The sequence below is a fragment of the Pleurodeles waltl genome, chromosome 12 (genome assembly GCF_031143425.1).
Source record: "Pleurodeles waltl isolate 20211129_DDA chromosome 12, aPleWal1.hap1.20221129, whole genome shotgun sequence".
NCBI classification, from domain to species: domain Eukaryota; kingdom Metazoa; phylum Chordata; class Amphibia; order Caudata; family Salamandridae; genus Pleurodeles; species Pleurodeles waltl.
In genome coordinates, this window is record NC_090451.1 from 486,153,287 (window position 1) to 486,167,247 (window position 13,961).

Consider the following 13,961-nt stretch of genomic DNA (forward strand, 5'->3'; position numbering starts at 1 on the left):
AAAAACAGTAAAACAGTGCAAACACCACACAAAAAGATACAACTCCTAGTTAGGAAACTAGATCTTAGTTTAATGAACAAAACAAGACCTAAGTGACATAATTCTAATAAGTACAAGTCGAGATACAGATTTTTAAAGAATATCTGAAAATATACTGCTTTGAAGCATAAAGCACCAACCGGGGCTATCTGGTTAAAATGGACAGGGGGAAATCCAAAAGTTAAGGCCAAATACGATGGAGTGCGCGCCGGCTACAGGTACCAACCTTATCCTGCTGAAAAGTACCTTGTGTGGAGGTTTGCACTGATGTTGAAGATCCTATGCAAGGAGCAGAGAGAACAATGCAAAGTTGATGAAATGGTTCCAATGTGAGCAAACAGGGATGCGTCATTGTCGAGCCGTGTAGTTGTTAACACAATGTCCTTGAGCAGCGGTGTGTCGTCAAACCCTTTGTGATGAAGGCGATGCGTCGTCTTCGAGCCTCGCAGCCGGCAATGAGGCGAGACTGAGGGCCATGTGTCGGTTTTGAGCCATGCAGTTGGTGCTGAGATGTCCTTTTCCTCAGCAACAATATGTCGGCATCGAGGAGAGATGTGGTGGTTCCGATCTGTGCAGTGACAGCAATGTGTTGATTTCTGTAGAAACAGCTTCAGAACCCTCTTAAAAGGGCCTAGGGCTGGATTGACACCACCTGGCAGGTTAAGACGCAGAGTTGGCTGAGTCTAGAAGCTTTAGTAGAGTTGAGTGAAGTCTTTGATGCCCCTGAAACTTCAGATCAGGAGGCAAGCCAGCAAGCCCTTGGAGTCACTTTGGTTCTGAGAATATAGAGATCCAGGTCCAGTCCTTCTCGCTTCCAGGCAAGGAGAGCAGCAGGGCAGGCACGCAAAGCAGAAGCCTAGCAAAGTCCAGCAGTGTGACCGTCCCATCAGCGGCACAGCAGTCCTTCCTTGCAGAAGGTCCAGATGTGTTCTGGTTTGGTAGGATCAGAAGTCATTTCTTATGCACAGTGGTGCCTTTGAAGTGGGGGAGACTTCAAAGAGAGGTCTTTGAAGAGCACTAAGTCCCTGCACTTCCTGCCCTGGCTCCAGACACATTACAGAGGGGTATGCAGCCCTTTGAGAAGGCTCAGGACCAAACCCATTCAGGTGTAAGTGTCAGCTCCTCCCTCTCATCCTGCCCAAGATGGGCCATTAACATGCAGATGGCTACTCAGTCACGCCTAAACTCTCTTTGTGTGTGGCTGTCTGGAGGGAATGCACAGGAGCCCAGCTGTCACCCACTCAGATATGTATTCAGAGACAGGCAGAATACACTAGATGACTTAAAGTAAGAAAATGCCAACTTTTTAAAAGTGGCATTTTCAGAATTACAATTTAAAATACAACTTCACCATAAGTTGTGATTTTAAATTGTGATTCCTGAGACACCAAACTGGGGGTCCTATTTCTTTCCAATTGGACATTACACTTATAACATGTAATAAGAAAATCCAGATCCTAAACTATAGGAGAGACAGGCCTCGCAATATTGAAAAACTAATTTAAGAGTTTCTCACTACTTGGACATGTAAAAACTTAAATGTATATGCCCAACTTAAAAAAAAAGAATCACTGCACCCTCCCCTGGGGGCTGTCCAGGGACTACTTTATGGGTGACTTCTGTGTATTAAAAAGAAAGGTTTGGGCAAAGCAAGTTTGTTAATTTGCCAGGTTGACATGGCAGTTTAAAACTGCACACACAGACTCTGCAATGGCAGACCTGAGGCATGTTTAAAGGGCTACTGAAGTGGGTGGCACAATCAGTGCTGCAAGCCCACTAGAAGCATTTAATTTACAGGCCCTGGGGATAGGTAGTCCGCTTTACTTGGGACTTATAAGTAAATTAAATATGCCAAATGTGGATAAGTCAATGTTACCATATTTTAAATAGAGAGCACATGCACTTTAGCACTGGCTAACATTGGTAAGGTGCCCATAGTCTTAAAGCCAACAAAAACAAGGTCAGAAAAAGAGGAGGAGGAAGGCAAAAAGCTTGGGGTTGACCTTCCAGAAAGGGACACCTTCTATAAGTGGAGAGAGAAGGTTATTGAGAGTGTTGGTGTTTTAGGAGTAGGGCTGGTCCTCCTACCTTGGCTCCCATCTACCTCCCTCCTACAGAAAACGAGGATTGAGCTGGTGGCAGGACTAGGAAGTAGCTAGGGTGTGGAATACCTGATTTAGTCCTTCCTAAAGGTCTATCCACCAGATCGATTCTTAAATGGACCTGGGAGGTTCTGGGGAATCCCTCTTAGGTTAATCTGTTGTATATGGTATGTCACTAGTGATGTCACACACATATTAATGAGGCAGTCTGTATGCAAGCAACTCGCTACCACATTCAGGAGCTTGCTGGTGCCCAGAATGGACTGACCAGTGTCAAAGTCTTTAAGACCACTCCAGTACCAGGTCACCAATGGTCACTGTGCACAGGGAGACATTGGCTCAGAATACATATAGATATATAATCAGGGTATCTTCATGAAGTGCATATACATCAATAGGACAGCCAAGGGTTATAGAATAAGGGCCAGATGTACAAAGCTTTTTGCACGTCGCAAACAGCAAATTTCACTGTTTGCAAAGTGCACAAAGCACTTTGCAATGCACAAACCTAATTTTGCGATTCGGTAACCTGGTTACCGAAATCGCAAAACAGGTTTGCGAGTCGCAATTAGGAAGGGGTGTTCCCTTCCTAATTGCGAGTCGCAGTGCAATGCAGGATTGCTTTGTGACCGCGGCCTGGTGTTGGGGTTCCACTGGGCCGCGGCTGGGGGCCCAAAAATGTTTTATTTTTCCACATTTTTGCTGCAAATCCACACAATTTGTTTTTTTTTTAAAACAACAGCGTTTTCCTGTGCTTGTTATTCATTTGCTCCCCAGGTGGGCAAGCTCCTGGTGCTGTATTTTATAATATTTTGAAGGGAGGGGAATGCATGTGGTCCCCATCCCCAGGCCGATATCAGCCCGAGGACCACCACCCCCCAGTGCCCAGCTGAAATAATTAAGGTGGAGGGGGCCACAGAGCCCACCTCCTGACCTGTTTTTGACCCCTCTGGGACCTTCCCCTACCAGGGGCTAAGTCGATTTGTAGAAGGATGCCCCACATATTACAACACTTATAACATCTTCTATTACATCACTGATAATATCTCGGCCACATTTGCTGTAAAATTATTGATGAGAAAACTGTGCATGGTGGGGGTGTGACTTACAGTTAACCTTGCAGCATGAGTTATAGTTACTTGAGATAATTGTAACTATAACTGCTGGATTTCTGTAGTTTTGTGCGTGTAAAATGTGAACCTAACTATGGCGTCCCTGTATCCTTTGTTTTTTTTAGTGACTGTATATATATATATATATAGTGAATGCACGTTTGTGTATGTATTTATGTATTGTTTTACAATTTCACAGTGCAACTGTTCTACAGCTAGGGTTTGTCAGCAGAGATAGCAACACCAAAACTCCTGTCCACCAAAATAATCTGTGAGTGTCCATTTAACACATTACCTATTCATAAGCTTTAACACAATATTATAACAATACATTCTAACACACCCTTTGGTTTTAAGTATATATTTCACAATGTATGACATAGATTTTCCTAAGGAAGCATTGAGTCCTATTGATTTTATCATAGCATATCAAACCGTGTCACCATAACCAACTCAAGGCCTACTGTATTGAGCATAAGCTTTCCCACAAGGCAGGCATCTAGTATACTGTTATAAAATTATAAATATGGGCACATTTGCAGTTGGAAAAATAATATTGAGACCCTCACATGGACCCAATAGGGATTCTCAAAGTGCAGATATTCCGCCCCCAGGGTTGTCAGAGTGGTAACCAACCCAAAGACCCTTACCTACTACAGTAAACTATGGGATCCAAAGTAACAAAATATGTGCGCACTGGTTTTACAGAGTGTGATAACAACCCATCATTAAATAACTTTTTTCTTTTATAAAATCTTCTTGCAATGAATAAGGCCTAATACCTTTGTTGTAATTTTTTTTAAATAAAACATTAGAACTATGACATCTGACGTAACTTTTCCCACTGAATCAATCAAGGCTATATCTGTTATCAGTGACTGTCACCATAACAAACTCAAGTCTACTGTACTACACATAAGTAGGCAAACCCAAGGGGTTATCAGATGTGATACCCAAAAGCAATTCTCTTAGCTCCTATGGTAATCTGTGGGACTCCCTGTCACAAAACACTTGTCTGAAGTATTTAACATGGTGCAATAACAATAGACTCATAAACGCATATTTGCTTTAATAAATGCTTTCCCCAATAAATACATCAAGTCTACTGCCTTTGTTGTAACTTTTCATAATAAATGTGTCTGACCGTTTGCATCTGACATAGCTTTTCTCAATGAACCAACCAGGCCTTTAGCCTTGGGTATCTGGTTATCACTATAACCACCTCAGCCCTGAGCATAAGCTTCCCCATAAGACAAAAGTGCAATACAAGCACTTTTTTCTGTGCAAGCACCCAACATCTGCCCAATCAAGTGAAGTAAGACAATAATATCACTTTCGGTAGTAGTTTTAAAAGCAATTTTTCTATGGCTCACATAAGGTATGGAAATAGCTCACACATCAAGCCAAACCTAAAAAAAATGGCCATGTTAATAACAATGCTTGCCTTGGAACAGTCATCATAGTTACTACCTTAATTAAAGGCAAACAAAAGTCTTCTCATTAGTTCAGTAATCAACTTGAATGACTGAATGAACATTTTGTTTAATTTGCTCTAGTACCATCTTGCCACTGAGATGAGGAACAAGCTATTCTTTCCATTAACTGGACTACTGCAAATTCCTCTTTCCCTTTTCACTTGCCTGACACTTCCTACCAAGTGATGAGAAGACCATCTCCTCAAAGGATTCACTATTGTTTGCAGTTGTTTTTGTTCCCTTGTGCACATAACCACTGCAAAAGAGGGACAGGCTAGGATTTCCGTGGTCAGTAATAATTGCCACATTTTTACTGGAAATCACTTCTTAAGTTTCTATAGATTTCACTTTCAATTGCCGTGGCCTATATTTCCAACCACAACTTTTCTTTTTCCTATCAGCAACTTCTATAGATTTTTTGATATTTTGCTTGTTATTTTTAAACCTTCCAAAAGTATTTTCAGAAGGTTCAGATGGTCAACTAGTGATCACACTCTGCATGCTTCATGGCATTGTGTGATTACATTGCACCCCTGTTGCTCTGCAACTTAGTTCCTTCCAGTGTGAACTGCTGCTGGCCGCTGACAAAATACATTTTTATGGATCAAATCTGTTTATTAATAGTTTCAATATAAACAATACACGTATAACATCACAGAATGAGACCGATGCCATATCATACATTAAGTTCTGTATACAACAGTAAAACAAAAGGAAAACTAGATAACAGCATAAGTAAAGGAAAAGAAAAAAAATACTATCAAAGTTTCCCTTCTGTTGGTTCACAAGCTAGCATCAAAGACATACTTCCCCAGGACTAGTATCGTCAGTTTCACCCACCTGAGCGCAAGCATGCCCAAGACTTCCCTCCCGGCCCTAGGTCAGCCTCAAAACCCTCAAATAAGCTGGACATGTCAATGCCGTAAATTCGGTTGACAATATTCGTAAGAATGGTTGCCACAATTCCTTAAAGTCTTCACCATTCTGCAAGGAGGATAGAGTGATCTTCTCCATGGCAAGAATAAACCATAGCTTATGGAGCCATAATGTTATCGACGGAATCTGGTCAGATCCCCACATACCCAACAACAACTGTGTGGCTGCATTTCGCGCTAAGGCCATCTGTCTGCCCTTCATTGTTCTCAGGGGGAAGGTGAGATCATTGGGAAGACCCAGGAGGATGTATGTGGGGAACCTAGGTATGTGAGTGTCGAAGGCTGCATCAAGAGTGTCCAAAATACTATCCCAGTACCGGTGAAGCTTAGGGCAATGCCACAGAAGATGGGCAAGCGAACCGGACATTCCGCACCCTCTCCAACACAAGTCTGACTTAACCGGATCCCAGACATGGATCCTTGCCAGGGTGTAGCCAGTAGGACGCAACCTTATAAGCTGACTCTGTTCCAGCCGCATTATAAGCAGTGTGATGTGTTCTGTAAAAGATGCTCTCCCACTCCTCCTCTGAGAGTTCCCTTTCCAGTTCCCTCTCCCATCTCAGCTGGCCCTTAGATTTGGGTGGTCGAGCACCCCCTCGCAGGAGAGCATATTACTCAGAGATTAGTCGCTTATCATCTTTTTTTGTTATAATCCATTTTTCGAATGGCGTTAAGGGCCTATCTATTGACGGTCTATTGGCGGGCGACAGAACCCAGTGTCTTATCTGATAATACATCATCCTGTCTGCCTCCAACAGGCCATATGTCTCCCTCATCTGGTCAAAGGGGATCACACCCTGTTCATCAAAGAAACAGCCAGCTCTCTTACAGCCCCCCTCATACCAACGGCGCAGCGCCTCCGCCTGGAGACCCAGGCCGAAATCAGGATTCGCCCCAAAGGGTGTCATTGGGGACGGAAAGGTCGTCAGGCCCGCGCGACAGGCCACGCGGTCCCATACGCGCATCGAGACCCCCGTGACCGGGGGCGCATTCAACCCGCATGCTCTATGTCAGTGCCTTAACCAAGGCTCTTTCCAAATATGTGAGCCCGCCTGATCCATGAAGCACCAGTGCCTCTCGGAGGAAGAACGGCTCCACTCCAGTAGGAAGCGAAGTTGCGTGGCCTGAAAGTATCGCTGAAAGCAAGGGACAGCCAGGCCCCCCTCCCGCTTAGGGCGGTAGATCAAACTTCGCGGAAGCCTCGCTGCCTTCCCTTCCCATATGAATCTTAAAACCGCCGTCTAAAGGACTGCTATTGTTCGCGGTGGGGGTTCTACTGGGAGTGCCTGAAATACATATAACACTCTCGGCAGGATAGTCATCTTGACGCCCGCCACGCGACCCAACCAGGATAATTTAACCCTCGCCCAGCTCTCCAAGTCACGCTGTACCTCCCGCGTCATCTTCTCGTAGTTCAACGACGCCGTACGGGCTGCTGTCAGACCCAGCTCCACTCCCAGATACGGAAGTTTTGAGGAGGACCAGATAAAGGGAAAACGGTCTCGCAACGTCTTTTCGTGTTCAGCGTTAATAAACCTACTCATAGCCTGCGACTTTAGCATATTGATTCGGAAACCCGAGACTTGTCCGAATTCCGCTAATACCTGCATTAGCGCAGGGAGTGATGTCGTGGGGTCTCGACGTTCCGTTTTGTCCGATAGATGAAGCAGTCGTTTAGTATTATCGCCACACTGTCTACGAGGTATAAATCCCGCCTGATCCGGATATACCAAGCCCGGCATATAGTAGTTTAGACGGTGCGCCAGCACTCCCGTGAACAGCTTAGCGTCAATATTAAGGAGCGAGATCTGCCTGTACGAGGCACAGTCCTCGGGGTCCTTTCCGGGCTTTGGAATTACTACTATAGTGGCATCGAGCATGCTTGGCGTGAGGGACCCTGTATGACGAAAGGAGTTAAAAAGTCGCACCAAGACTGGAATGAGTTCCACAGCAAATGTCTTGTAGAAGAGTGCCGAGAAGCCGTCTGGCCCAGGCGACTTCCCGGACTGCAGGCACGAGATCGCTGCTATAACCTCCTCCGGTCTTATAGGTTTCTCCAGACAAGCTGAGTCCCCTTCCGGCATCGGGTAATTGCTATCCCTTCCAGAAAGTTTTCGGGAGATGAGGAGCCAGACTCCTCCACCTGATATAAGGCCTTATAGAACTCAGCGAAAGCGTCTGCTATTTGATCGCTGGTTCGCGCCTCAACCCCTGATGGGGAGCGGACCATCTGTATCATTGACGCCGTTCGTTGTGCTCGCAGCCTGTGCGCTAGCAATTTCCCACATCTGTTACTACCAACATAGAACTTATGTTTAAGGCGCACCACTGCGTATTCCGCCCTATCCCAGTCCAGTGCTCGCAGCTGTTTTCTTTCTTTCTCCAGCTCACACCAGATCCTCGGGCCCCAGTGCGTTTATGTGAGCGTTCCAGTTCGCCCACCCGCTGCTCCAGGTCCGCTCTAAGGACTTTCCTTGCCCTATTATCTCTAGCCGAAATCGACATCACCTCTCCCCGAACAACGGCCTTCAGTGCCTCCCACAGCGACGTCTCACCCATAGACCCGTCGTCATTCCGGTCGAGATAATCGATTATAACCTTGCGAATCTCTTGTACCGTTACATCGTTCTTGAGCATTGTGTCCCTAAATCGCCAGCTCGCTGCATTCACTCGCTCCATGCACATCTGAACACCCACTATGACAGGGGCATGATCTGAAAGAGATCGAGGCTTGATCGAAGAGTCCTCAATTCGGGCCAATAATTCCCGTGAGGCCAAAAAGAGATCTAGGCGGGCGTACGTCTTAGCCGCCGAGTAAAACGAGTAGTCTCTCAACGTGGGGTGAGCCCTGCGCCACACATCCACCAGGCCACATTCATTCAGCCAATGCTTACCAGCTTCGGTAATGGACCCCGTCTGCCCCACCTGTGGCCCGAACGATCCATCCCCCCATCCATCACCAGATTGAAGTCGCCCCCAACCAGAATAGCGCTGTCTGGGGACTGCAGCAATGGGGTCAAGGCTTTTTTTAGGATAGTTTCCTGCTGGGAGTTAGGTGCATACAAATGGTGAAGGAAAAGCCTCCCTGCTATCTCGTGGAACGTGGACACCACCTCGCCCAGGAATGAGCGCGCTAGAAGAATCGCCACCCCGCATGCTTTGTTGTTACCGAGGACCAGAACTGCCTAGGGAACCACCTGGAGCGTATGCGGTAGACATCCTTCGGTGCAAGGTGTGTCTCCTGAAGCAAGCATATGTGACAGCCTGACCTCTCTAGGGTGGACAGAACGGTCAGCCTCTTGGTAGGGTTATTAAGCCTGCGGACATTCAGACTCATACATTTAAGAAGCATGGGTTAGGTTGAAAGTTACACGCAAAGAGGCGGAAGGGTGCTGGAAGGAAGCTCCGGGGTCAGTTCCTCCCCATTTGTAGCCACAGGCCCTGGGGGAGACTCCCTACACACCTACACATGCAAACCCACAGGTAAACCCAACAAGAATAAACCATCACACACAACAGGTGCAAAAATTATATAAGTCCTCGCGCTTTCTTCCTCACAAGGAAAGGTCTCCAAAGGGCAGTAGAACCAGCCATAAATGAAAGTCCTCTTCCGTCACCTCCGCCGCCCCGACCCTCTCCAACGGCCGACATGCCGTTCGCATCCAGGCCCGCTAGCCGCTAGAGCACCACCAGGCACCCCTCTCTACGCCGAAGTTCCAGCTGCCACACTGCTCAGAACGGACTCCCTCTCCATTCTCAGCTCCCAGGGAGACGGCCGTCGCGGTCTCCGCCTTCTCTCTTTTCGTCGCCACCGAGGCTGATCGCCCCCCCGACAGGGCTGACCCCTCACTCGCTTCTTTGGGTCCGTCCTCCATGCCCAGGATCCGGGCTGCCTCCGCAGTGGACGTCACCTGTCGGAGCCGTTCCTCCCATCGAAAGACCAGACGGAACGGTTGACCCCAGAAATAAGAAACGTTGTGCACCCGCAAATGCTCTGTGATCGGTCTAAATTCTCTTCTCCTTTGCAACGTGCGCACTGAAAGGTCATGGAATAGTTGGAGATCATGTCCTTTAAAGTGGACCTTTTGGAGAGTGCGGGCTCACTGCAAAATCCGTTCCTTGAGAACGAAATCATGTAGACAGGCCAGAATGTCCGGAGGACGGTCCCCGGGGGCACCAGCACGGCTGACTCGATGCACCCTGACCAGGGTTATCTCCTGTGTCTCGTCTGGGCCCAGCACAGAACGGAATAGGCCCTTCACATAGTCCCCGATGTCTTCCTTCTCAACCCCCACCGGAGCCCCCCTGATGCGGATGTTTTGTCTCCTCAAGCGATTTTCCAGATCCTCGACTGTTAGCTGGAGATGATCTTGCTGTTCCCGAAGACGGACAACCTCCTGCTGTAGGCCCGCCAGTTCTTCTCCACGAGGAATCTCTCCATCCTCCAACTGCGAGACACGCTCTCCCAAGGAGGACACCTCTCCTCTCAACTCCTTCACCTCCTGGGATATATCCAGTCGCAAGTCTTGTATATCACTGCGAAGTGAATCAAAAAGGGATGTCAAGAAGCCTTTCGTGACCGGCGAACTGCTGTCGGAGTCCACTTCTAAGCGTCCCTCAGGAGGTCTTGTCGCCGGAGGGTCTTCGGTCGTGCCACCCGTAGGTAAGCGAGCACCTGCCAGCATGTCTTTCACTGACCGCTCTCGTTTTGTCTTAGCCGCCGCCATGCTTCGCAGGCCCCGGCCGTTTGCCGGATCAACCTTCCATGTGGCCACACCACCGACGCTGATTACAATGAACCTAGACGTGCCCAGAAGCCTCTGTGTTCAGCGCCCAGTAAGCGCTTCTCCCCGCACATGTCTCTCAGGTTCACTGCTCATGCATGCCAGGCCCGATCCTTCCGGTGAGCTCAGGGGGTCTCATCCCATTCGGGATCTCCAGTTGTGCGCAGCCCCTTTTATCCTCAGCCGCAACGTCCCAGTGCGCAGCACCCACACAGGCCGACACTTACTGTCTGTATGGGGGGTGCAGGGTGCATTCAGTCCGTCGGGCCCCTCCACGTCCCACCACGAGGCTCTCCAATGCTAAGGGGTCAGTTTCCAGCCCCTCGCAGTTCCAGCACCTGGGAGGGTCACCCGGGCTGCCAGCCCAGTTGCTCCTTGGGCGCAGGATCTCCTTGCCTCCCGATGGGCTAATGGCGTTGAAATGCCTCAAAGAGGCAAAAGCAGAGGGGGAACCGGGCCTCCTCAGGCCCTCCCCCTCATGCGCGAAGACAAGGGAGCACCGGGGAGAGAGGGCCCGCCCTTCAGCCGCTCCGGGCGCTCCAGCCGCAACGCATCTCCGGCCGCACTCCTGCGCGCCCGTGGCGCCCTCCGATCCGCGGTCGTCCAACGCGTGCCTGAGCCCTCAAGCGGCAGTGCACGGACCGCGGCAGCATTCGGGGACCCCGGGGAGCCTCCTCAAGTCCTCTCCGGCGGACCTCGCAGCATTTCAGAGGGCCGGGGCGACGGAGCTCGGATCAACACGTCCTAGCTCGCCGCCATCTTGGCCACTCACCCCCAAAATACATTTTTTATCTCTCTCTCCTCTTCAACTAGTCTCAGTCTGGAGATGGAAAGAGATAAAGGAGTACCAGATGCCCCAGATAGCAGTAAGGAAAATAATAGGGTGTCTATAAAGAAGTAGTGCCTTAACCACTGCAGTTTATAACAAGCAAAAGCCAATAGGCCTTGACTCGAAAATACTGAGCTATTGCCTTGGTCATTGCTTTTACTGTGCCCATACTCACGCATTCCCCAACTGTGCGTGCTTGCAGACTCATGGCAAGCAATTTGCAATTAGGGGAAATCCAGTGTGGAGAAAACAAACGTTATTTTTATTCCTGCATCCCTAACATTCACCAGAATGTTCCTATGTTCTCACCATGTCTGCTTGGTCGTTGAAACATTTTTGGACATCGTTCATTAGATGAATCCCTGAAGTAAGCTCCATTCTTTGATGGCCTCTGATGAGAGCGTAGGCATCATGTTGAATGCCATTTTATAATGGTAAATTACAGACAAATAAAATCTAAAATTGCATACGAGAACAAAAAACAAAGCTAGCAACACGGGGACAATATGCAGAGCCCTTGTAAAAAAAGAAAAAAATCCTGAAAAATATTGAATACCTGTGGAAATCGGGGTTCGTGAATAATTATCATTTGCACATCACATCCTGAAGCCTTCTCGTTCACACTCCTTGTACTTGAACAAGATTTGTCATATAATTCACTTTTCAAAATCCTCTCACTTTGTAGTATGAGAATGAAAAGTAAACACCAATCTCCATGTAAAACGAGTAAGCAGCAGCTGACATTTGACCTCTTACTTGAAAGCACAGAAATGTGAGGATACAACCCATCCAATCAGAACACTGTCAAACCAAAATGCTCCTGAGTGGGATACACTCAAGAATACGAAAAGGCATCAAAGTAAAAGCATTCACTTAAGATAACCAACAAAGCCATCCAATCATGAGCAAGGGGTAACCCAAAGCACTCTCCAAGTATGCACTATGCATTTTAAGAATATGTCTGCCAACAGATACCCAAACGTGTTCATAGCCAAGACTGAAAACAATACTCAAAATGTATTTATACAGATTCAGAAATCACGCATGATTAGTCAAAGAACCATTTTAAGATACTAGAATTCAAAAATGTTGATACTGGTTGGTTCATCTACTTGATTTGGCCTCTCTTAAGTAAGTTACAGACAATGCTAGAAGCAAAGACAAAAATGACCACATCTCAAAGGACTGTGTATGCTTCAAAGCAGAGAGAATACACTCTCTGGCAGCAACAACAAAGTCTTTAGTAATTAGATTACTGGAAGTAATAGGTGCAGTCTTAGCCCCCAAAATCGATGTAGATTGTTTTCTTTACCTCCTTCCCATTTATAAGAAACCTGGAGGTTTAGAACACATTTGAGGCCATTGTAATATATGGTAAGCTTGGTGCAATAAAATATTATGAAAAACGTGATTCTGTCCATTAGGAAACATTCCATGCCCCAATCTTATATTCACTTTTACATTTTTAGATCATGGTTAAGCATTTGCATTAACTATCACAAGACAATGGATATTAAAATATCATTATGTCTGCAAAGGACATGGATTGACAAACAGCATAGTAAAAGTTCTACACAAAGTGCCATTGTAGCCCAAAGTGCTACAAAGGTTCATCAGTGTTTTTTTATAAAAAAAAAGTCTACACAGCCTGACTTCTTTGCTGTGATAGCTGGTCTAGACATCTTCCAGAACTAAACTTCTATGGACATATTGTAATGACAGGATCTCTATTAACCCTTGTTTTCTTATAGTTGATTTTGTTTTCCAATCCTTATTTTAATCGGCATTTGTCTATTAAGTGCATGGTCTGTGAATCACATAATCCCAGTGGCATTATGCACCTTCTCTATGTGAAGGAACATTACTTTGCATATAAGGTAAGTCTGTGGTGACCAGGTCATTGTTTCATTATTTTGTGCAGATAACACAGCCAGCATCATTGTGAAATATGGAGAACTGAGTCGCAAGGAAGCCAAGTTCCACTACCTGTCCATCAATATCTCTGACAATGGCAACCCAGTTCAGCGCAGCACGAACACTCTGGCAATTGGTGTCTGTACCTGCAATGAAAAAGGAGAATTCACCTTATGTGAAATACCTGCTAAACAGGTTGGAGTTGGTGTTCATGTACTGGTGGTCATTTTTGTCTGCATCCTAATCATTTTAGGTAAGTTTCATTTTATGCATTAACATAGGTTTCTTCCTGTTACTTTTTCTGCTTTTGTGCATATGACTCAATTATGGCATAGAACGTCTCCAAGCAGGGGTATTTAGAAATACTCAACATTTCTTTTTGTTCTCTGAAACTACCCTGAGATACCTATAATGTGAATGTGAAAAATCGAATATGTTGAACCATTTCCAGAGGTATAGCTCCTTGACTTCATAACAAATACGTAGTGGGCCTCTGACAATTCAATGCATGGATAGTTTAAAGCTATGTCATCTCCCCACTCCAGGGGAGGTCCTTCTCACGCATCCCTTGATGATTCGTATAGTAATGTTATGGCTGCAGTTCACTTCTAAACACGGGAGTCTCGGCTCCTCCTTTGCATTTGGTACACACCATGTGAAGCCACTCTGAGAAGACATCCTCCCTAGACTTAAAACATTGGAGGAGGTGGCAAACATTATATCAGTTGAAAGGCTATTGCACAAAGGTAACTGCACTGTAAGAAATCCTTT

General features: G+C 46.6%; 1 protein-coding gene across 1 annotated transcript in view; it reads left to right on the top strand.

Moving 5' to 3' along the window:
- Window positions 1-13,961, top strand: part of CDH5 (cadherin 5) — a 286,155-nt gene that overhangs the window by 254,413 nt on the left and 17,781 nt on the right. The window contains exon 11 of the mRNA XM_069217168.1: window positions 13,198-13,443. Within this exon, the coding sequence (XP_069073269.1) occupies window positions 13,198-13,443 (246 nt within the window). The remainder of the gene's footprint in view (window positions 1-13,197; window positions 13,444-13,961) is intronic.